General features: G+C 36.0%; 1 protein-coding gene across 12 annotated transcripts in view; it reads right to left on the bottom strand.

Moving 5' to 3' along the window:
* LOC121372108 (disks large homolog 2-like) overlaps positions 1-26,813 on the bottom strand; it is a 278,624-nt gene that overhangs the window by 22,033 nt on the left and 229,778 nt on the right. For 10 of the 12 annotated variants that reach the window (XM_041498440.1, XM_041498374.1, XM_041498393.1 and 7 more), the window contains 7 exons: positions 8,891-9,062; positions 6,004-6,106; positions 3,843-3,945; positions 3,122-3,298; positions 2,326-2,389; positions 1,224-1,335; positions 41-43 (listed from right to left, as the gene is read on the bottom strand). In XM_041498440.1, the coding sequence (XP_041354374.1) occupies positions 41-43; positions 1,224-1,335; positions 2,326-2,389; positions 3,122-3,298; positions 3,843-3,945; positions 6,004-6,106; positions 8,891-9,062 (734 nt within the window). The remainder of the gene's footprint in view (positions 1-40; positions 44-1,223; positions 1,336-2,325; positions 2,390-3,121; positions 3,299-3,842; positions 3,946-6,003; positions 6,107-8,890; positions 9,063-26,813) is intronic. The other 2 variants (XM_041498431.1, XM_041498387.1) reach the window with 1 other exon arrangement.

Raw genomic sequence — 26,813 nt, 5'->3', positions numbered from 1 at the left:
GCAACAATACACAAGACCAATAATAAGAAATATATATTACCTTCTGCAGTGTGTTAAGGGAAAAGAAAATTAAAAACAACAGATTAAATAACTGATTAGCAATCACACACTTTTTATACATTATATACAAGACAATACACATGTACATCTCTGTGGTGGGTTAATAAAATGTTTTTTAAAATATTAAAACAATTGGATTAAATAATCAATTAGCAATGAAACACTATGAACATAAAACACAACACATTAGGATATATATTAAGATAAATAAAATTCACTGGTTAAAATAAATTTTGTTTTATTATATTTTTTATCAGTGTCTAAAAATAAGAGGTGTTGGGATTGATCTATAAAATAACTGTTACAAGGTTTTGTAAACACGTTTACTGCAAGCTTACAGAAATCAGTTACTCTCAGTTCGTAAACCTATGACATCCAATATTTTAAAAATCTACAACTTGCCCTGACAACGGGAAATGTAATAAACATCACTCAAAGTATAGAAACAACAGTGATGTCAAAGGAATTAATTTTATTTGAGTTGGTCAGAAATTAACCTAGCAGGTAAAGTATTTAATTTTGTCTTGGCAAAGCTTGGTACTAAGTTTATCAATGCCAACAAAGCAGATTAATGTTAAAGGGACATACCCTAGTTTCAACCTGTGAAAGTTAACACTAAGTTTGTTAATCTACAAACCTGTAACACATTTGGATAAAGTTACAACCGAGTGAAAGAAGAGTATGTGACATTGAAACTGGGAAATATCCTTAAAAATTAGACTAGAACTCGAATCAATAACCGCTACTTATCAGACACACGTGCGTTTTTAAAAATATGAGAAATGCATTTTGTGGTATTAGAAACAACAGGATGACCAGAAACACTTCGATTCTACGGAAATGGATAATCTTAACAATAAAATATAAATAATGTTTGATTTCAGTGATCATAAATGTCTCTAATAGTCGTAGTGTTTAAAAACTAGGGTCTGTCCTTTTACTGTTAAGGCCCTCTCCGCATTAAAACTATCCAAGGTACGTGCCTATCTGGTGCAGTAAAACACTTATTGTATTGTCTTTTTTATTGGATTTACAGATTAAATCAGTTACATACGAGTGTATACGAATGAATACAAGCTACATAAGTTATGTCATGAGGCAACATTTAATATGCTAATTATGTGAGCACAATCAGTCAGATGACCGTTTCCATGGTTACTTACGTTCATCAGCACTGACATCTTCACTGCCACTTTGATCTTTACTCTTCATAAATGGAAATTTTCTAGAAAATGAGAAATTCTTCTTTTTCCTATCGTTAGCTGAGGCCTGTTGCTGTTAAGAAAATAAAACAAAACAGTAGCTGAGTAATGGTTATATTTATGTGTATGTTACACAGTATTGAGATCCATTTACTAATAAAAAAAACCTGAATGATTTTTTAAAAACCCAACTGAAACTATTATACCATACTTAAATAAAGATAATTTTTCAGCATTTCTAATTGGCCTTCTTGGCATGCATTTACAAATAAAAGATTATGAAAAGTCTGAAAATTGATAAAAACTTAAACGATCTTTACAAAACTGAAAACTCTATAAATTATACCATACTGAAATAAAAGCGATTCCCACCCCAGCATTTCAGATTATTTTGTGAGAAAAAAAAATTGCAGGAAAAACTAAAATCAGATATAAAGCTGACAAGTCACATCTTGAACTGAAATCAGGAAATGCTAATATAGGGTCACTATTCCCACCCCTTGTCCCATACTAGGTATAGCACTGAACTTCACAAAAATTAAAATTATCAAAATGTAGCGTAAATAGGCCTGCACTGTTATGCAATATGATCACCATGTATATTGCATGTATATAGAAGGCCTTGTGAGGTTTTTTTATTATTATATATATTTTTTATCTCAATTCCCATTTTGTTTTCTCTCCTTTAAATTCCATCTTTTTTGTTTTTGCTGATCTGGCAGCTCCTCGTATCTTTCAACATCTTTCTCTGTCCACCTTCACATGCCAGTCCTTGTCTGTCGGGGGCTTGTCTCTTATGGCCATCCGTGCCACAAACCTCCCCCATTTCCCATCAGCTTTAGTTGTGAAGGCGTCGTAAATGAGTAAATTTGAGCCTGATTCTTTTATTCTTTGTGCAATAAAATATGTTTTTAATTAATCAATCAACTTTGTAAAAAAACCAAAATGGGTAGATCCCACCTGGGAGATTGGTGGCGAAAGCTTCAGAATATAGTCTTCCACTGAAAATGGAAGGTCTGGCCCTTACTCGTATGAAAAGAACAAATATAAATCATTCTCTTACCCGATCATTATTTTTTCCTGTAAATTTAACATTTTTCAATCGGGCTCTTTCTTTTCTTTCCACTCTGAAAATAAACAAACCAGAATATTACTAAATAAATAAAGTGTATTAAATAAATACGTAATAAAATATATCATGAAGATAAAGTTTGTTTTGTTTAACGACACCACTCAAGCACACTGATTAATTGATTAATCATCAGCTTTTGGATGTCAAACATTTGGTAATTCTGACACTTAGTCATCAGAGGAAACCCGCTACATTTTTCCTAATGCAGCAAGGGATCTTTTATATGCACTTCCTACAAACAGGAAACCACATACCACGGCATTTGATGAGTTGTGGTGCTCTAGTTGGAATGAGAGAAAAAACAATCAGTTGAATGGATTCGATCCAGCGACGCTAGCACATCAGGCCTCTGGATTTCCAAATAAATATAACTTCTAACTCAAATCAGGAAATAACTATTTATACTTTGTTCAAGCAATAATTTAAGTGGGGGTTTTTTTTTGTCAATAATTTCAGTTTGAGTTGATGAAAAAAGAAAAAGAAATAACAAACATTTTCTATTTTTACACTTGAATTGATCATAAACATAAGCATTAAAATTTCCAGCATCTCCAGAAAAGATTTTAACTTTTTTTTTTTTTGTACAGTGAAACCTGTCTAAACCGGACCCTCTAAACACAGGATGCTGTTTAAATAGGATTAATATTAGGTCCCTGGCATGATCCGGTTTAGACAGGTTTCACTGTATATGATTGTGTTCTGTTCTTGGTTTACAGAACTAACTTACCTTCTTTTACTTGGGGCAATTCCCATTCCCTCCTCATCACCTTCCGGAGTTATCCTCCTTGCCTGCCACCACTCGTCATCACTGGCGTTCGTTACGTGGAGGATGTCCCCATAACGGAACACCAGTCCCTTACTCGGCAATCCACTGTCTTTTGTCGGGTCGTAGTCAAACAAGGCTCTGAAAGTAATAATGCCATATCATACATTAAATATAAAAATATGTATATAGCTGGACAGACTGAGAGATGGACACAGAGAGATATATTTAGATACATAGACTGACACAGAGAAAAAGAGAGAGATGCAGAGACAGAGAGAGAGAGAGAGAGAGAGAGAGAGAGAGAGAGAGAGAGAGAGAGAGAGAGAGAGAGAGGCGCAAAGAAAGACAGAGAAAGGGAGAGGGAGAGAGAGAAGAGAGAGGAGACAGAGAGGGAGAGAGAGACAGGACAGATAGGGAGAGAGACAGAGACAGAGGGAGAGAGACAGAGACAGCAGACAGAGGGAGAGAGACAGAGACAGAGGACAGAGAGGGAGAGAGAGTTAGAGATAGAGAGAGAGAGTTTGGGAGAGAGACAGACAGAGAAAGAGAGAGTTAGAGAGACAGAGACAGAGAGAAAGCGAGAGAGACAGAGAAATAGACATAGATACTTGTGTTTTTAAAAAGACACACTTGTATGGAATCAAGTTAACACAAAATGGCTTATTCAATGAAGTCATCGCACCTGACAAAGAGAGTTTTTTTCTGTGTTGTTCTCAGACTTCCTGTACTAGTGTTCATCATCTGTTCTCGGAGATCTTGAATCTTTGCTTCGAATCGGTTATATTCTGAAATAAATAATTTCATATATATATATACAGAGAGACAGACAGATAGATAAACTGAGAGTTCAACAATTATTGTTTTTCTACAGAACCTTTAGGGCAGAAGTTACAAAGTGACATTATCAATACAAAGATCTCTGGTCTAATAAAAGTAAACAAAAATTTAAAATCCCTGACATTATCAACACAAAGATCTCTGGTCTAACAAAAGTGAAAAAAACTTTTTAAAAACCTGACATTATCAACTCAAAGATCTCTGGTGCAATAATAAAAAAAATAGTTTTTTGACATTGGAGCGTTAAAAAAGTTTAGTTTTGTTCAATGATACCACCAGAGCACACTGATTAATTCATCATCAGCTAATGGATGTCAAACATTTGATAATTCTGACATAGTCTTCCGAGGTAACTCGCTACATTTTTCTATTAGTACCAAATGAACTTTTAATATGCAGTTTCCCACAGACAGGCAAGCACATAACAGAGCCTTTGATATACCAGTTGTGAGGAGTGATTGAAAGAAAACAAAACAAAAACACATCAGAGAATGGGTCCACCATGGGGATTCGATCCTTCGACCCCACTGAATGCCCTACTGACTGAGCTAGGTCCACCCTGAAAGTCATAGACCCTAGTTTGAATCCAAAAAAATAGTTTGGTTAATCTACAAACTGGTAAAGTTACAATAGAAGAAGAAATGTTTTATTTAACGACACACTCAACACATTTTATTTACAGTTATATGGCATATGGAAGGAAGGAAATGTTTTATTTAACGACGCACTCAACACATTTTATTTACGGTTATATGGCATCAGATAGGACCACACAGATATTGAGAGAGAAAACCCGCTGTCGCCACTTCATGGGATACCCTTTTTTTCGATTAGCAGCAAGGAATCATTTATATGCACCATCACACAGACAGGATAGTACATACCATGACCTTTGTTGCACCAGTTATGGAAAGAAGGAAGGAACAAAATGTTTTATTTAATGACTCACTCGACACATTTTATTTACGGTTACATGGCGTCATACATACAGATAGAGAGAGAGATATCAAGAGATGAAACCCGCTGTCACCACTTCAATGGCTACTCTTTTTTCTTTGGGAAAGTGCATATAAAAGATCCCTTGCTGCATTAGAAAAAATGTAGTAGGTTTCCTCTAATGACTACCGAGTCCAATGGCCAATGATGAATTAATCAATGTACTCCAGTGGTGTCGTTAACAAAACAAAATCATAACTGTTACTTCTCATTTTTAGAATGATTACAAATGCATGTTTTAGACTTACAAATACCAGGATGACCACAAACACTTTGGATGTATGAAAATGGATAATCTAAACAATAAAATATATAATTAATGTCTGATTTCAATTATCAAAAACAGCTCTAATAGTGAACAATTCACCATAGTGTTTAAAAACAGCTCTAATAGTGAACAATTCACCATAGTGTTTAAAAACAGCTCTAATAGTGAACAATTCACCATAGTGTTTAAAAACAGCTCTAATAGTGAACAATTCACCATAGTGTTTAAAAAACAGCTCTAATAGTGAACAATTCACCATAGTGTTTAAAAACAGCTCTAATAGTGAACAATTCACCATAGTGTTTAAAAACTAGGGTCCGTCACTTTAAATGGACATACCCTAGTTTCATTCCGTGGAAATTAACACTAAGTTTAGTTAATCTACAAACCTGTAACACATTTGGATCAAGTTACAATTGAGTGAAACATGAGTCTGTGACTTTGAAATGGTGAAATACCCTCTAAAAATAGACTAAAACTCGACTCCATAACTGTTACTTTTCAGACGCACGTGTATTTTTAAAAATGAAGAATACATTTTGTGATATTAAAAACACCAGGATGACCAAAAACACTTCAGGTGTATGGAAATTGATAATCTAAACCATAAAATCTAAGTAAAGTAGGATTGCAGTTATAAAAAAAGGCTATAATAGTAAAAAATATGCTTTAGTGTTTAAAAACTAGGGTATGTTCCTTTAAACTGGAGGGAAATATAATTTTAAAAGTTGACAGTACTCACCTTCTGGTTTATACTGAGCGACAATCTCGACCGTTTCCCCCGCCCCTTTCAAGGCCACGGCCGCCTCCTCATGTGTCGCTCGGAGAAGGTCTGTTTGAGGCATCTACAATGAAAGAAATAACAATATTATAGGTATACAACCAAAAATAATTACAATATTTGGGCCCAATTTCACCAAAACATCGTAATTGTAGTTTTGCATGTAAACGTAAACCACTGTTCTTGTTACTAGTAACAATAAACCAAATATAGTTTAAAATACATATAATAAATTATTCGTTTTCTTTTGTCAATAAAATGCTCCATCTTCCGTAATGATGTAATTTTCTGCGTGAAATAAGATTCCAAACACATGTAAACGTATGACCGGTTTAACTGCTAGTTGCAGAAGTAAATTTACGATGTTCTGTGAAATTGGCTCCTGTGCACGTAGCTAATGTCTTTGAAGTCGCATACTCTAGTTTCAGCTTGTAAAAATGGACACTAAATTTGAATAATCTACAAACCTGTAACACATCTGGATAAAATTACAATAGACTGAAACAAAAATACCCTTCACAAACAAACTAGAGCTTGTCCACATAACCTTTACTTCTCAGAGGTATGTGCATTTTAAAAATTATGAAAGATGTATTTTATTGTATTACAAACACCAGGATGACCAGAAACACTTTGGATGTTCAAAAAGATCATGTAAACAATAAAATGTAAGTAATGTCCAGATGTGGCACAGTGTAAAAAGTAGTGGTATGGCTCAGGTTGCCAGACTCTCCTTTCAAATTCACCTACACAGGACATTTTTACAGATACAATAAATATAACAAACAAAATAAAAACCTGGCTATACTGTCTGCGCTGCCTTTGATGTCTGATTTCAATTAATAAATAGTGAAAAATATTCAATATTGTTTAAAAACTAGGGTCTGTTACTTTAAAAATTAAATAAATAAGAAAAACAAGAGTCCAGAGAAAACTATAGATCTTTTGGTTAATCTTATTTAAATTGTTTTATATATTTAAATAAAAAGAGGTTTTTTTTACAAGTAATAACAAAATGTAAAATTTCTTTTGTCAGATTCCCATATTCAGTATGAGTTATTTTTTTTTGCCCTTAATTCTGTTTTCTTTGTTTGTCTGACGACATCACTTTGATGTAGTTACCATGTGATTTACGTGCTTATCCGTAAGGAATCTCTAGATATTGCAAACAGATTTACTGCATAAAAAAAATATATATACACCCAGACATGTTGTATCAGATCTATCTATTTCTCTTATTCAGCATAATGCAAACGTCTACCATATGTAGAGAACAGACTTGTCAACACTAACGTTTTAGCTATGAGACATACATCTACATTTTTGGGGGAGTTCAATCTTGAATGAATGTGGAATGACACCCCATCACGAAAAATACATCTGTTGTTGGATGTCAGACAGTTCCGATGGAATGAATGAATGAATGAATGAATGTTTAAGTACACCCCAGCACGAAAAATACATTGGTTGTTGGATGTCAGACAGTTCTGATGGAATGAATGAATGAATGAATGTTTAATAACACCCCAGCATGAAAAATACATTGGTTGTTGGATGTCAGACAGTTCCGATGGAATGAATGAATGAATGAATGAATGTTTAATAACACCCCAGCATGAAAAATACATTGGTTGTTGGATGTCAGACAGTTCTGATGGAATGAATGAATGAATGAATGTTTAATAACACCCCAGCATGAAAAATACATTGGTTGTTGGATGTCAGACAGTTCTGATGGAATGAATGAATGAATGAATGAATGAATGAACAAATGAATGAATGAATGTTTAAGTATACCCCAGCACGAAAAATACATTGGTTGTTGGATGTCAGACAGTTCTGATGGAATGAATGAATGAATGAATGTTTAATAACACCCCAGCACGAAAAATACATTGGTTGTTGGATGTCAGACAGTTCTGATGGAATGAATGAATGAATGAATGTTTAAGTACACCCCAGCACGAAAAATACATTGGTTGTTGGATGTCAGACAGTTCTGATGGAATGAATGAATGAATGAATGTTTAATAACACCCCAGCACGAAAAATACATTGGTTGTTGGATGTCAGACAGTTCTGATGGAATGAATGAATGAATGAATGTTTAATAACACCCCAGCATGAAAAATACATTGGTTGTTGGATGTCAGACAGTTCCGATGGAATGAATGAATGAATGAATGAATGTTTAAGTACACCCCAGCACAAAAAATACATTGGTTGTTGGATGTTAGACAGTTCTGATGGAATGAATGAATGAATGAATGTTTAATAACACCCCAGCATGAAAAATACATTGGTTGTTGGATGTCAGACAGTTCTGATGGAATGAATGAATGAATGAAGGAACAAATGAATGAATTTTTAACAACACCACAGCACAAAAAACCCACATCACACAGTATTGGACATCTCAGATGGACTAGTAACTTAAAAGGACATTCCTGAGTTTGCTGTATTGTAAGATGTTTCCGACTAATAAAATATTTCTACGATTAAACTTACATATTAAATATATTTTCTTGTTTAGAATATCAGTGTTTGTATATTCAATTTGTTTCTGGTCATCTTAATATTTGTAAGAAGCCCAAACTGGATTTTGTCCAAATAATTTCAAATAATACGTATGAAAAAAAAATATTTTAGGAAATAAAATTAAATTTAACCTAGTACAAATATTAGAATGATCAGAAACATGTTTAATATACAGCCACTAATATTTTATGCAGAAAAATATATTTGATATGTATACAATCGTTAAAAAGTCTCTGTTAGTCGATAACGTCTTAAAAATTGCAGCAAACTCAGGACTGTCCCTTTAAGGCTGGCATTTGTGACCACTCACCCCTTGCGGCCCCACGGAGAGGATCTGGTCTCCCCGCCTCAGCTCCCCACTCAGGTCGGCGGGTCCTCCCGCCAGGATGAACGACACGAAGATACCCTCGCCATCCTCCCCTCCCACGATGTTGAAACCCAGACCCGTGGATCCTTTCTTCAGTGTGATCTTCCGCGGCTCTCTGTAATAATAAAAACACAAAACATATTATTACAAAGTTGAACCAAGTTCTAGTTATGTTGTAATCAAGATGACTAAAACCAAGCTAAATGATGGGATCTAGCTCAGTCAGTACAGTGCTCGCCTGACATGCTTGGGTCATAGGTTCGAACCACCTCGGTGGACCCATTCTCTCATTCTGTGTGCCTAGACTGGTATATCTAAGGCCTTAAGCTAGGATTCCTTATGAATAATTATGGCATGTTAGGACAACACATCCCATATCCATTGATATACATTAGTTATAGAACACTGAGTGACTGGAACAGCAAATAAGCTATATATGGTCTACTGAGGTGAATGACAGGACAACACATCCCACAGCCATTGATATACATTAGTTATAGAACACTGAGTGACTGGAACAGCAAATAAGCTATAGGGTCTACTGAGGTGAATGACAGGACAACACATCCCATAGCCATTGATATACATTAATTATAGAACACTGAGTGACTGGAACAGCAAATAAGCTATATATGGTCTACTGAGGCGAATGACAGGACAGCACATCCCACAGCCTTTGATATACATAAATTGGTGAAAACACTGATTGCACAAAATTAGCCATTTTTTATGCCAACCTTCAGTATTTGGTTAATAAAAATTTAATTTTGTTTAAATTGGCCACTTTCCTGCTGCCTCCTTTCTTTTCTTTTCAATGAATTTCATCTCATTCTTCCCAATTTGGCAATTCCTATCTTTCAACTTCTCTTTAACATTTTAATAATTTTAAAATATTTTAAAATTTAAAAAATTGGATATAATAAATGTCTTTCCATTGTTACTCCTGTGGTTGGAATGGCAAATAAGCTACGGTAGGTATGGATCCAGGAGAAATACCTATTACCATGCCCAGTGTCCCCCTCCATACCTTTCACAAAACCCTGCATCCATGCCTATATAGGGTCTACTGAGAGGAATCGATCACACCTCCTCCCCCAAGCGAGTACTCTACCACTGAACTACGTCCGGTAATGATATAATAGCAAACATAAATTGTTGTAGTCTGTTTCAAGAAAATTGTTCTAGCAATTGATTTGATGGCAGCTAGAACTGTAAGGCAACATGAGAGAAGCGCATTACTGAAAATCACACACAAATCAAATACACATTATTGGCCTGGTGCATGTATTATCGTTACTACAGCAACAAATGACTCAGTCGATTTCCATAATAAACCACATAACAAAAGGTGAACAGTCAAAGGATTTGACTGCTTAGAATTGTACAGTAAAAATTAAAGTTGTATGATGCTATTACACAAATGACAACATTAGGGGAAAGGATTATTAGAGACTTTAATTTAAACAAATGACAACATTAGGGGAAAGGATTATTGGAGACTTTAATTTAAACAAATGACAATGTTAGGGGAAAGGATTATTAGACAAATGAAATTCTGACACATAAGTCTTAGAAAAAACCTGCTGTTCTTTCATTAGCAACATGATACACATGTATCTTTTAATGTACTTTCCCACAGGCATGACAGCATTTCATATACATGTACCAGTCGTGGTTCACTGGCTAGAACGAAAAAATAGTCTAATAGGGATTGACGCTAGACTGACTGCGCACAACTGCTTTACCACTGGGCTATGTCCCGGTTAAGAGACAAATGGAAGGAAGGAAGAAAGGAAATGTTTATTTAATGACACACTCAACACATTTGATTTACGGTTATATGGCATTGGACATATGGTTAAGGACCACACAGATACTGAGAGAGGAATCCTGCTGTCGCCACTTCATGGGCTACTTTTTTCGATTAACAGCAAGGGATCTTTTATATGCACCATCCCACAGACAGGATAACACATACCATGGCCTCTGATATATTATATGCACCATCCCACAAACAGGATAACACATACCACAGCCTTTAATATACCAGTCATGGTGCACTGGCTGGAACGAGAAATAGCCCAATGGGACCACCGACGGGGATTGATCCCAGAATGACCATGCATCAAGAGGACACTTTACCACTGGGCTACGTCCCTCCCCGTACAAATGGAAAGATGAACGGACCTAAAATGTTGGACAAATGGACAACTCTGAAGCATGATTAATACAAACAAATAGTGCGGAAAGCGCCCGTCATTGACCTTAAATGACCAGGCTTGTTTGTGACGGTAGTGAAGCTTGTTAATAATAAATTATATAGGTATGGATTAACAATTATACTGTATACTGACAAGTAATAATATGCTGACCACAAGTCTTGCAGGAATGGTTTCCTTGGTTATTTTCATGAACGCTGCACAGAGACGCCAATATTACTGAGGTATATCTCACTTAAAGGGACATTCCTGAGTTTGCTGCATTGTAAGATGTTTCTGACTAATAAATTATTTCTACCATTAAACGTACAAATTAAATATATTGTCTTGTTTAGAATATCAGTGTCTGTATATTCAATGTGTTTCTGGTCGTCTTAATATTTGTAAGAAGCCCAAACTGGATTGTGTCTTCAAATAATTTTGCACGTAAGAAAAAAAAATATTTTAGGAAATAAAATGAAATTTAACCTAGTAAAAATATTAGAACGATCAGAAACATGTTTAATATACAGCCACTAATATTTTATGCAGAAATATATATTTGATATGTAATTACAGTCGTTAAAAAGTCTCTGTTAGTCGGTAACATCTTAAAAATTGCAGCAAACTCAGGAATGTCCCTTTAAAACTTTCCTTCTCCCTCTCTTCACTGCGTGTAGAAACGATTCTATTTTTAACCACGTAATGAAGAAATGTCGGATCCGGGATAAAAAGACACATTGAATTTTATTGATCATGTTTGGATTACAGTCGCCTCACAGAAATAGAAGATGCCCTGCTTCTTCTTTTTCTTCTTTTTTTTTCTCCCTTTACAGCTCAAGGGTCTGCAGTAAGATGGCTTCTCCTGGTACCACAGGGCAGTTCTGGGGGGTGGGGTGGGGATTTGTGGGGTTGTGTGAGTGTTGGGAGTGTGCGATGGGGTGGACGGGTTGGTCTGGGGGAGGGGGTGCGGTGGTGGGGTTGGGGATGGAGTGTAGGGGTTGGGGAATGGAGGAGGGATCCACCCAATTTTTTTTTTTTATGACTGGTGGATCTGTGGCATACTTTCACTGTGAAGAAGACATGGTTTAAATAAAAATTTAATTTTATTATTGTTGTTTGGCTAGACTTGCATTAAAAAAACGCTTTTCCATCACCACCCCACCCTCCCACCCCTAACATGTAATCGGTTCTGGAACAGCCCTGGTTTTAAGGAAAGAAAGGATAGCTAAGCAAACAGAAGACTGATTCGGAGATTGCTCACATGCATACACGACTATATGTGTTACTGATAGAGGACAGGTCACCCTGTCCCAGACTCAATCTGAACTTTGTGTGTATACTCAACAAAATTAATTAAAGACAAGAAGAGATTTTCAGGTTTTTTCTTTATATGAGGGGGCAGGATTTAGCTCAGTCAGTTGAGTGCTCACTTGAGTAAAAAGTACAGTTTGGTTTATTTAACGACGCCACTAGAGCACATTGATTTTTTTATCTTATCATCGACTATTGGACGTCAAACAATGGTCGTTCTGACACTGTTCTTTAGAGGAAACCCTAGGCTACTCTTTTACAACAGGCAGCAAGGGATCTTTTATTTGCACTTCCCACAGGCAGGACAGCACAAACCATGGCCTTTGTTGAACCAGTTATGGATCACTGGTCGGTGCAAGTGGTTTACACCTACCCAATGAGTCTTGCGGAGCACTCACTCAGGGTTTGGAGTCGGTATTTGGATTAAAAATCCCATGCCTCGACTGGGATCCGAACCCAGTACCTACCAGCCAGTAGACCGATGGCCTAACCATGACACCACTGAGGCCGGTGTTCACTTGAGGTGCTTGCATCACAGAATCGAACCACCTCGGTGGATCCATTCAACTGACTGTTTTTTTTTTATTATTCCAACCAGTGCACCACAACTGGTCAAAGACCATGGTATGTGCCATCCTGTCTGTGGGATGATGCATACAAAAGATCCCTTGCTACTAATGGAAACATATGTAGCGGGTTTCCTCTTTAAGATTATAAGTAAAAATTACTAAATGTTTGACATCCAATAGCTGATGATTAATTAATCAATGTGCTCTAGTGGTGTCATTAAACAAAACAAACTTTAACTTTATACATGTTTTTGTTTTTTTAAAGTACCGCTTCTTCTATTGCAAGGTGTCAAAGTTTTGGCATGTTTTTGAAATTAGTAATTTAAACAACACTTTAGAGTGAACAAAATGATAAGTATCGTTACGAAGCAACATATAATGAATCCTAAGCTAATGCCCATTTTGGTAGTTTTCACAAATGCCAGAAAACCCAACATGTGCAACATTTTAGTGTGTATCATGGGTCAGATTTGACTGAAATTAATGTTTAGATGACATCTGTATTAAAAGTTGATAAAATGATATTATACTAACAAAGAATTACTACAACATCTACTAGCTCTTAATGAATGTTTAGAAGACATCTGTATTAAAAGTTGATAAAATGATATTATACTAACAAAGAATTACTACAACATCTACTATCCCTTAATGAATGTTTAGATGACATCTGCATTAAAAGTTGATAAAATGATATTATACTAACAAAGAATTACTACAACATCTACTAGCTCTTAATGAATGTTTAGATGACATCTGTATTAAAAGTTGATAAAATGATATTATACTAACAAAGAATTACTACAACATCTACTATCCCTTAATGAATGTTTAGATGACATCTGCATTAAAAGTTGATAAAATGATATTATACTAACAAAGAATTACTACATCTACTAGCCCTTAATTAATTTTGTTGAGTAAAGTACATTATCCCAGGGGTGGGATCTAGCTCAGTCAGTACAGCACTTGCCTGAGGTTCTTAGGTCACAGGATCAAAACCCCTCAGTGGACCCACTGTGTGATAGGGTATTTCCCCTGTTCCAACCAAGTGTCACACCACTGGATCGAATATCAAAGGCTGTGGTAAGTGATGTCATGCCTGTGGGAATTAAACTTGCTGCTGATGGAAACATGCTACATGCTACATGTTTCCTGTTTACTCTCCTCTCTAAGAGTATATGTCAGAATGCCTTAATGTTTGACACACCCAGTAGTTGATGATTAATAAACCAATGTGCTCTAGTGCAACTCTCTCCAGTAAACTGTATATGGGGAAAATGGGGACAAACTGAAAAACAGACAGACAGACAGACAGACAGACAGACAGAAAGGATGGAGACGAAACCTATAGTCCCTTCCCGTTGGACCAGTAGTTAGTTGACTAAATCATTAATTTTGAAAGAATTTTAAGTTGGCTACTTAAAAAAAACTGTTCAATAGAGACAGTGTCTGCTTGTCGCAGTCTGACTATAACATTTTATTATCTTGCACATTAAAAAACCCACGATCAGTGAGGTGTAACAGTTTCACCAGTTTTACGTTCGCTTGATGAAAGCCTGCAATCATGTTGGTAGCACCGATATCTCTCACAATCAAACTAAAAGGCCAGGAAACGTATTGACAAAAGTGTCAAAGGCAGGCGAGAGAAAGTCTCTGTCGATATCAGAGGTTGGATAGCGAGAATCCATTACAAGTGGAATAGTTGTAGGCGGGAGGTCAGTTTGACAAACCTGGTGACACTGTTAATGTTAGTTACAATGTATTGCATTCAGCGCTGTCTGAGGTACACTGTAACAGTGTTAATGTTAGTTATTTCAGTACATGGTAACTATGGTAACACTGTTAATATTAATTATTTCAGTCCATCATAACACTGTTAATGTCAGCTATTTCAGTTTATGGTAACACTGTTAATGTTAGTTATTTCAGTCCATGGTAACACTGTTAATGTCAGCTATTTCAGTTTATGGTAACACTGTTAATGTCGGCTATTTCAGTCCATCGTAACACTGTTAATGTCAGCTATTTCAGGACATGGTAACACTGTTAATGTTGGCTATTTCAGTCCATGGTAACACTGTTAATGTTGGCTATTTCAGTTTATGGTAACATTGTTAATGTTAGGTATTTCAGGACATGGTAACACTGTTAATGTCGGCTATTTCAGTCCATGGTAACACTGTTAATGTCGGCTATTTCAGTTTATGGAACACTGTTAATGTTAGGTATTTCAGGACATGGTAACACTGTTAATGTTAGGTATTTCAGGACTCTCTCTCTCTCTATTTCAGTCAGAATTTATCTTTCTATCTCTTAGTCTCTTTTTCAGTCTTTCTCTCTCTTCCCTCTCTGTCCCTTGCTCCCTCCTTCTCTCCCTCCCTCCCTCTCTCTCTCTTACACACTCTCTCTCTCTCAAACAATGACATCAACTAGCTGTAGTTTAAAAGTTGTTCATTACTGATATTGCTTTCCTTTTTTATTTCATTCACTGAATTCCCAGAAGTACTTTTAACACTGATGACTCAATAATGATATCAATATTCCATGTAATGTTTAGTTTACCAACTAAGATTTATTGAACTACATGTTTAATCAATGACAAACCAATTATGAAACTGGAAACTTCACTTCAGATATTTCATTTAGGTTTATGATAGAAAACAGTAATTTACTACTGCTTACAAAAATACTGATCAATGTTAATGAAGATGGAAAATGTATGACAATTGGAAATAACAACATTTGGAACTATAATAAAATATAGCGCTATATGTTATAGGCCACACTGTATCAATTTGGAGATTTCCATGCCAAATATTTTAAGTAAGAGTAACTACAGTTCTATTTGACTGCATTCTCTGTGGTATTGGATGTAGGACATATAACTTTTTGGAACAACATATAGTTAAAGTTAAAAGTTTGTTTTGTTTAACGACATCACTAGAGCACATTGATTTATTAATCATCGGCTATTGGATGTCAAACATATGGTCATTTTTGACAGTCTTAGAGAAGAAACCCGCTACATTTTTCCATTAGTAGCAAGGGATCTTTTATATCTGCTCTAGTGGTGTTGTTAAACAAAACAAACTATAACATACATGTATGTCATAGGAGCTGAGTTTGCATTCCGGCCTAGCTTCAGATTTTCTAAGCTATCTTAGTGCTATATTATAAAACCGTCATAAGCTATGATGTTACTATGACAGATGTTCATCATAGCCTACTACGATTTTACAATATTGTAAAGCTAAAATATCTTCAAAAATATGGGCCCAATTTCATTATCCCCCCCCCCCCCCTCCAAAAAAAACCCCAACCCCCATAACATATCATATATCATTAAAAAAACCCAACATTAACATTATTGGCAATGAGAATTGATTTGTTTCACAAGGCAAAAAACAATATATTTAAGAACCAGGTTTATATAAAAATTTAAAAACCTTACCAAAAACCCCTAACTGCGTTGATATACAGCATATACAAGTATCATTTATATAAGAAAAAGTTAACATTACTGTCAATGGGAATTGATTTACTTTATTGAAACCCAGTATCTACCAGCTTTAAGTCTGATGGCTTAATCACCACATCGCTGAGGCGAAAAACAAATGTAGGCCTACACATGTATTTAAGAACCATGGAGACTTGTAACACTAAGATCTCTTCGAAAATATGGACCCAACTTCATTAAAAAGAAGAAGAAGAAAAAAAACTATAACCGTACTGATATAGGGCATACATGTACATCATTTAAAACAAAAGTTAACATTATTGGCAATGGGAACTGATTTGATCCACTGGAACCCAGTACCTACCAGTTTAAGTTTTGATATAAACACTATGATACTGAAGGTAATAACAGTTTATTTAAAAACCACCTTTATACTCCCCCCACCCCCAAACTCTAAATGTGCTGGTATACTACATATATCATTTTAAAAGAAAAAGTTAAAGGAAACATGACACGAGACCATATTATAGCTCATTTTAAAAGAAAAATGATATAAAAATAATATACAAATAACTTTATAACAATAAAATACGTGTAGTTAACTTAAAATTAAGAAATTACGCTAATCAGTATCAAAGTACGATTTATGCATATTTCTTCGTGAGCGTTCGGAAAAAAGGGAAGTGACGTCAGAGCCGCTGTACTCTTCCATTGTTGTTAACTGTTTATATATGGAGTAAGGGGCTTACGATCTTTTCAGTCCAACAGTGCCGTACTGCGCGGCCTTTGGGTGTAAAAATAAACAGTTTAAACGATCGGGATTGTCTTTTTATGGTTTTCCAAAGGATTGTATCCGAAGAAAGACGCGTGTATTTTATCGCAAAAGAAAAGATTGGACACCAACACCGCATAGTACTTTGGTGTCAGCCTAATTACAGCTCGGAGCCCGAACGTTACCCGGAGACAAAAACAGTACTCGGTTGCGAATGCCGAGGTGTACATTGTACATATTTGGCACAAAGATACACCTCAGCATGATGTATTTATATATGTTAAAACAAAAATGTAGAATTTTTTATTTATATTTTTTTTGGAATTTTATTTTTTTTGGAAAAAAATAGATTTTTCATGTTAGGGCTGTAGGCCTACATAACAAAATCTGTATTCACCGTCCGAAGAAGGAAACGTCAATAAGTAATTAAATATGGCATATACAAACATGGGATTTGGCATGAGGATACATCTCAGTACGATGTATTTAAATATCTTTTTAAAAAATGTGTAGAAAACAATAATAATTTTAAATAATGTTTTTAATCTTCGGGCGGAATACGTCACAAAAACGTTCCGAAGCCCCAAAGCAACACGAAGTTCAATACAAAAAACCCCACTACTGTCGGTGTCGAAATAACTATTATGTTTCATCCACGGGCTGACTTGAGAATCGGAGTGTTGTTTTAGTTAATTGGTCCTTTCTTTCCGTGGCCTGCACATGTGATTCCTGATTGGCAGGTGTATATTGCAGGGTATCGACCAGGTAAGTGATTACCACGGTCTAGACATACGTACAAAATACGTGCCAGTTTTTTTTAAGATCACAGGGTATTGTGGCGTAACCTGTCGCGACTATAGTACAATGTTAATAGACATTATCAGCCGCCCTGCTTCATTACTGTAAATAATGCTGTAAAACCCTTGATTAAGTAGACTTTCCCATCTAAAATTACAAAACTGACCAATTACGTAGTACCAAAGAAAAGAAAATTATCACTTGGGTATCGTGAGTGGTCGTTTTTACTCTAACGCACCCTACCAATAGGCCTAATAATATGCTACTTTTTTTTATGAGAGAAAAATACTATAACCCCATTTCGTTCTATTGATGCAAATAGAAATATATTTAGTTTAAAAGTTTGATTATACTCTCAAGTCATTTATGTTGTTTTACAAGCCAGGTTAATGAAGTGAAGCGCCTTGTCATAAATTAGAGCGTTTGTTTACACTGTGCATACAGATTTCATTATGTACAGCCCGAACATAAAAAATGCGACATTTTCTTTTAAAAAAACACCCAAAAATGTTTGTCCTACATTTATATTTTTTACATATTTAAATACATCATATCGAGGTGTATCTTTATGCTAAATATGAACAGTATACACCTCGGCATTAGCATCCGAGTTTTTGGTTTTGTCTCCCGGGTTGCTTTCGGGCTCCGGGCTGTAAATTGGTCGACCGGTCTGGTCTGGCACCATCAGTTTCTCCACCCTCCGACTCGCTATCCGTTTTTTTCTTCAGTATCACTGTTGTAAGTAAATGTGTGTCTTTCTTCATTTACTAACAGCTCATATTGATACGGCAAAACGTTTTGCGAACGAACACTCATTGTTTTGGTAAGCTGTGCAAGTCTTAGATTCTTTATGAGTGGTACGGACTAATGCTTTTAAGTGTAAGGCTTCAGATCAAGCGACGCGTCTCTGACGTCACGGACCTCGTGATTGCCCTGCTCATTAAAGATCGGCAATTTCCGCTAAGAGCTCGTATCTGGGGTTCTTTTATGGAGATATTTTAAGTAATTAATTTTTTATATTTTTTTTTTTTAGGTGATTCAATTTATAATTAATTGTACATGGTTGGTGCCAAATATGGTTTACGTGACATGTTTCCTTTAACATTACTGTTAATGGGAATTGATTTGCTTTACTGGAACCTAGTACCTACCAGCTTTAAGTCTGATGGCTTAATAGCCACATCGCTGAGGCGAAAAACAGTGCATTTAAGAAAGACTATAATACTGAAGGTAATAACAGTTTATTTAAGAACCACCTTCACACTCCCCTCACCCCCAAACTCTAACTGTGTTGACACACCACGTATATGATTTGAAAAGAAAAAGTTAACATTACTGTTAATGGGAATTGATTTGCTTTACTGGAACCCAGTACCAGCTTTGAGTCTAATGGCTTAATCGCCACAATTAAATTAACATTAAGGTAAAAAACAAGCTAGCTAAAACCGAAAGCTATGACGTCACTTAATTCAACACTCGCCCCTAACCTATGGCGGTTTTACAATATTATAGTGCTAAGATTGCTTTGAAAATATAGACCCAACTTCATTAAAAAACCCAAACCAAAACAAGGTAAAAAAACAATGTATTTAAGAACAACCTTCATACTCCCTCCCCCAACTGTGTTGACACACTAAATATATCATTTGACATTATTAACATTAACATTAGTGGCAATGGGAATTGATTTGCTCCACTGGAACCTATAGTTCCGATCTGTCTACGTCAGCCATTACAGAGAGAGAGCAGCAGCTCGAAGCGCCAACCGGCCCAGAGAGACGGAGAGAGATCGAGAGCGAGAAGAAATCTGGAAACAAACTGATTGTGTAGTAAAACCCCGAACCAATCACACCAGATTGATTTCTTCGTTGCCGTCTGCCTTGGCACCATGGCCGCCCGTCACGCACACAAGTGATCGCCGTGACTTACATGGCAATGAGCAGTTTGTAATACCCTGTTCATCACTCACGCTTTACGGGATTAACTCTCGCAACACGCGGACAGTGGCAAAACCGAAACAAAAGAAAACATTAATGTAAGATAAAAAACAGGCTCTGTAATGAATTTGGCCTCATGATATTTGTTTTAAGAAAGAAAGAAAGAAAGAAAGAAATGTTTTATTTAACGATGCACTCAACACATTGTAGCTATGGTTATATAGCGTCAGACATTTGGTTAAGGACCACACAGATCTTGAGAGAAGAAACCCACTGTCACCACTTCATGGGCTACTCTTTTTTATTAGCAGCAAGGGATCTTTTATATGCACCATCCCACAGACAGGGTAGTACATACTACGGCCTTTGATATACCAGTCTGGCTGGATATTAATGTAAGATAAAAACAGACTCTGTAATGAATTTGGCCTAACAATATTTGTTTTAATGTCACCTCTGCACATTATTAAGTACAGCTATCTTTAGGCTGAATCTTTAATCTACATTTATGTAATTCCAATACCTGGAGATAGTCACACAGGCTACTAAAACTTTGCAACGTGCAATGGGAAAACCAGCAGGAAAAGATAACAATAATTATTTGTTTAACAATACCTTGGCATATTGAAAGTTATTTGGAGTCTTAACTTAATGTACATTCAGTTTGTTTGTTTTGTTTAATGACATCACTGGAGTACATTGATTAAGTAATCATCGGCTATTGGATGTCAAACATATGGTTATTCTGACTCGTAGTCACAAGAGGAAACCTGCTAAATTTTTCCTAATATTTGTTTTACAATACCATGGCATATTGGAAGCTAATTGGAGTCTAAATTAACATCCAACACATGGATACAGAGTTATAAATAAACAAACAAAATTAATTTGCAGATGCCATATAAGCTATATAGTCCAACTGAAACTTTGCTGAAACGTGGAGATATAAAACCGAACAGCAGAAAAGGAAAATAATATATTTTTAACAAAACCTCAGGACATAGGAAAACTATGGCTATTTAATGTACATACATTTATTCCATCACATGGAGACAAATAAAGAATCTAGAAAATTATCTGCCATCACATAAGCTTCTCCTACGAAAACTTTACAACATGGACGAAGGAAGGAAGGGAATGTTTTATTTAACGACGCACTCAACACATTTTATTTACGGTTATATGGCGTCGGAAATATGGTTAAGGACCACACAGATTTGGAGAGGAAACCCGCTGTCACCACTACATGAGCTACTCTTCCGATTAGCAGCAAGGGATCTTTTATTCGTGCTTCCCACAGACAGGATAGCACAAACCATGGCCTTTGTTGAACCAGTTATGGATCACTGGTCGGTGCAAGTGGTTTACACCTACCCATTGAGCCTTGTGGAGCACTCACTCAGGGTTTGGAGTCAGTATCTGGATTAAAAATCCCATACCTCGACTGGGATCCAAACCCAGTACCTACCAGCCTGTAGACCGATGGCCTAACCACGACGTCACCGAGGCCAATCACCTATAAAGAGCCCTGTTCTGCTATCTTCACCTACCAAACAAAGCAATCACTACCTTGTATATATATATATATATATATATAAGCGCAGTAAAAAACCCAAATGTGTACCCATAAAGAGCCTCGTTCTGCCATCTTTCACCTACATTTCACTGCACCGGTATATAAGCTAATAAAATATTGACCCACCCATAAAGAGCCTCGTGCTGTGTTGAAGATTTCCTTGACAGTCCTGGCTGAATGTCTGTCCCATTATAACACATGGATGATGTCATCAACATGAATTACTCATGGCAGGTCATTTAAATATTCATTAGTTTATATTTAAATATTCATTTATTACTCTAGCATATCTCACTGACAGTGAGTGCACAGGAACCAACACTGTTTTTGTAGGCCCGGTTAATGATTGTGGGTTCAGTGTAGTGCAGACTTATCTAAACCAGATTGACGGAGGAGAACGGATGCAATGAGCCAGTATACACACGGTGCTGGATTATAGAGGTTTCACCCAAAGTTAAAAGTTTGTTTTGTTTAACGACACCACTAAAGCACATTGATTCATTAATCACTGGCTACTGAATGTCAAACATTTTGTAATATTGACATATAGTCTTAGAGAGAAAACCTGCTACATTTAGCAGAAAAAGATGTTTTATATGCATTTTTTTCACAGACAGGACAGCACATATCGCAGGCTTTGATATATCAGTTAAGGGGCACTGGCTGGACTGAGAAATAACCCAGTGGACCCACCAACAGGGATCGATCCCAGAACAAATGTGCATCATACGAGTGCTTTACCACGAAATCCATATAGATATCAGTTTCAACAGTCCACTGTATATACAATTATAAATGTATCATTTAAAAAAAAGAGTTATATAACATTAAATACTTTAACTGTCATCAAATATCCAAAACATCTAAAATTACATCGTTGTGAAATAAAAGCCTTGAGGTCTGTTCGGCCATTTTTGTTTGTTTGTTTCTATGACAACCATTGTTGAAAAATCTCCAAAATTAAGACCAATGACTTAACCATTGCACCATGCAACATCGCCAGTTCTTACTGATTATAGGACTAAAAGGATCTTTTATATATCATTTTTAAGACGGGACAGTACATACCAAATCCTTTAACAATCCACATTTGAACCCTTCTTTGCAGAAATAAAGTAGAACTGGAACTATAAGTACTGCTTATATACAAATGAAAGTCTGAATAAATACACCTACTGTAAAAATAACTGCTTTGTTTATACAGACCCAGTTAATAGGTTTATGTATTCAGTACATATTGAGTGAGCAGACCTATATCATACTGTGGTGAAACTTAGAACTGTTTAGTTTCTATACAGACCCACTTAGGTATTCAGTAAGTATTGGGTTAATAGATATATACAGTGCAGTATGGTTAAAAACAGAACTGTTTTGTTTATACAGGAAAGAAAGGAAATGATTTATTTAACGACACACTCAACACATTTTATTTACGGTTATATGGCGTTGGTTGTTTATACACACCCACTTTGGGATCATCTCAAATACAGAATAAAAGTTAAAAAGCATGTTTTGTTTGCCGACACCACTAGAGCACGTTGATTAATTAATCATCAGTTACTGGATGTCAAACATTTGGTCATTTTGACTTGTAGTCTTTTGAGGAAACGTGCTACATTATTTTTTCATTAACAGCAAGGGATCTTTTATATGCATAATCCCACAGACAGGGTAGTACATACCACAGCCTTTGATGTACCAGTTGTGGTGCACTGGCTGGAGCGAGAAATAGCCCAATGGGCCTACCGACGGGGATCGATCGCAAACCGACCGTGCATCAAGCAAGCGCTTTACCACTGGGCTATATCTCGGCACCACCCCCCCCACCCCCCCCAATTCACTTTGAATGAAATCTACTAATGTGTGCACCAGAACCACTCATGTGATACCACTGCACACTTTACTTGATGAGATATTTGATAAATAAACGTGAAATAATCCCCTATATATCATCTCCATTACATCTTTTATTGCAGCTTTGGCACCACTCTCGGTTTTTACAAAATAGAACAGTTCAACCCTGATGAACATCGCAAGGATTTAAACAAAAAAATCAACCGAACGCAGCATTTAAATAGCTTGCAGAAACATATTTTCAGGGAACATTTTTTTTCTCCAGTTATCACTGTACAATTTTAAAACATTAAACAGTAGTTGCTAATTTATCAATTTTCAGTTGACCAGATATGTCGAAAACAACATGTTTCCTTATTTATAATGTGTGTACTGATTAAACCAATCGCTTGAGGTGCTTGCGTCGCAGGATTGAACCACCTCAGTGAATCCATTCAGCTGATTGTTGTTTTTTTCTCATTCCAACCAGTGTACCACAATTGGACAAAGGCCGTTGTTTGTGTTTTCCTGTCTGTGGGAAAGTGCATATAAAAGATACCTTTCTGCATTAAATAAAATGTAGTAGGTTTCTCTGATGACTACGAGTCAAAATGACCAAATGTTTGACATCCAATAGCCGATGATTAATTAATTGATGTGCTACAGTGGTGTCGTTAAAAAAAACCTTTTTTTTTTTTAATTAAACCAATCTCAAAATACTCTAGCCTAATTCAACAGTGTTTAGAGTTTTATTGTGGTCAGTCTTGGGACTTGGCAGTGCCTGTCCAGTCAACAGGAAGATGCTACTTGATGTTGAATATTTTACTGAGTGTGTGTAGGTATCAGTTACTGGGTTCTCCTGGTTATCTTTGGCTTTATATATTTATCTGTCAAATGATTGCATGTAACAACAGGTGTAGAACCTCCAGAAATCTGCTTTTAACTATGTTAGTGTGTAAGTTTATTGTGGACAAAGGGCAGGATTAGTCCTGTGGTAAAGTGCTCGCCTGATGCGAGGTCGGTCTAGGATCAATCTTCATCGGTGGGCCCATTGGGATATTTCCAGTTCCATCCATGCAGTGTACCATGACTGGTATATCAAAGGTCATGGCATGTGCGATCCTGTCTGTGGAATGGTGCATATAAAACAACCCATTGCTACTAATGGAAAAATGTAGCTGTTTTTATATTTTTCTCTCTAAAATTATATGTCAGAATTACTAAATGTTTGACATTCAATAGCTGATGATTAATAAATCGATGCACACATATTTTTGTCAAACAAAACTGTTTTCAAATTCTTTCTTTCTGTCCGCCGTTAAAAAATGGAACACGACGTTAGCTGGCATTAGACATTCTTCATCACTAAATAGATTTAATGTTCAAATTAAAAAAAAATTGATCTGATTATACCATCTTGCTTTTATAATTAATGGACTGCTGCAGATCGATGGCACATAGCCGACTTCGTTTGGGTAATATTAACTTAAATGATCATAAATTCTCACGATACATAAGTAAGTGACAATCCATCTAGTGCTAATTAATTGAAGACGCTGAACACTTCTTACGATTTTGTCAGCTGTATAATGTAGTTCGAAATACACATTTATCAGATTACCATAATCTTAATTTTGACATATAGTCCTAGAGAGGAAACCCGCTATATAAGGAATCTTTTATATGCACCATCCCAGACAGGATAGCACATACCACTGCATGGTGCAATGGCTGCCACGAGGGATTGATCCTATACTGACTGCGCATCAAGAAAGTGCTTTACCACTGGGCTATGGGAGGCACAATGTATGCACGTGGATGTCGGTAGTGATTGTGGTGTGTGAATATGTGTGTGTCTGTACCTGTAGCATGTGTATATGCACATTTGTGCATGTTTGTGCATGCTTGTACAGGTATATGTGTGTCTACTTACATGTAGGTGCACGCAGATGCAAACATACAGGTTAAAAGTGTGCAAACATACTTGTGTGTTTTTAATTTTATATTAATGTTGATAATCAATTCATGTTTAGTTTTTTCCCATTGTTTCCATGACACCCAATATCCAATGTATTTTTTATAGATTTCATTGTTCAAGGCTTTAGATCACAATATTTTGGGCACAATAACGGTGACTTTTGACTTTCCTGAGCCCAGGAAGGTCACTTTAGTTCAGTACTGTCAGTAACACCTGTTGGATAGTAGTTAATATTTATAAAGGCATTTCAAGTTATTTTAATCTAATTAAACACAACATTTCACTGGTTTTGAGGTGAAATATTTTGAAGTCGGCAGGTTTGTAGTTAATCTGGGAGTGATTATTGGGGCATCTGTATTTTTGGCACAACGTTTATTGCCTCGACCGTGATGCAATGTAAAAACCTGCCATGAAAAATACATTCATTCAAGCATACCTGTGTATGTGTATGTGTGCACTGATATGGAAACAGATTTTTACATATACAGAACGTAGTAAAATTGTAAGGAAGGGGGTACCCTCACCCCATATGGTCTGATTTGTAAAGGATTTTTTTTTCTTTGTAGAATACATATATTTTTTTTTCTTGGGACAATTTCTTTTGGCCTGCTACTTATAAAAAATAACAGCATGCCATATTTTACTTCCTATTTCAAGCCATGGCATGTGTAAATGTATATGTGCATCCATCCGTGTGTATATATTTGAGCATGTATAAATGTAAGCACTGATATGTGAAGAAAGTTCACAACGTATATATATATATATATATATATATATATATATATATATATATATTTATAAATATATATATATATGGATAGAAAGAAAAGAAATGCTTGTTTAATAACAGCTTAGCGCACGGCTTAATCAGGGCTCTTAGGAAAAGAAAAAAATGTTTGCATAACACATCATCACATTATCTTGTCAGTGATTGTATGTCTAACATGTGACATTTAATTTAACATATAGTGATCGAGGGTTTCTGCCAAAGGGTATTGATGGTAAACGTAAGTACCCTAAAATGTTGCAAAGTAATGGATATATTAGATTTTTTTTTAGATATATGATAAGAGAACTGCTGTTTGAAATGTATCAAAGTGCATGAAGGAAGGAAAGAAATGTTTTATTTAACGACGCACTCAACACATTTTATTTATGGTTATAGGCGTCAGACATGGTTAAAGACCACACGGATATTGAGAGAGGAAACATGTTGTCGCCATTTCATGGGCTATTCTTTTCGATTAGCAGCAAGGGATCTTTTATATATGCACCATTCCACAGACAGGGTAGTACATATATTTGATATGTCAGTCGTGGTGCACTGGCTGGAATGAGAAATAGCCCAATGGGCCCACCAACGGGGATCGATCCCAGACCAACCGTGCATCTAGCGAGCGCTTTACCACTGGGCTACATCCCACCCCC

The sequence above is a fragment of the Gigantopelta aegis genome, chromosome 1 (genome assembly GCF_016097555.1).
Source record: "Gigantopelta aegis isolate Gae_Host chromosome 1, Gae_host_genome, whole genome shotgun sequence".
Lineage (NCBI taxonomy): Eukaryota > Metazoa > Mollusca > Gastropoda > Neomphalida > Peltospiridae > Gigantopelta > Gigantopelta aegis.
The sequence above is the reverse complement of the archived record's forward strand: the minus strand, read 5'-3'. Positions and strand labels throughout refer to the sequence as shown.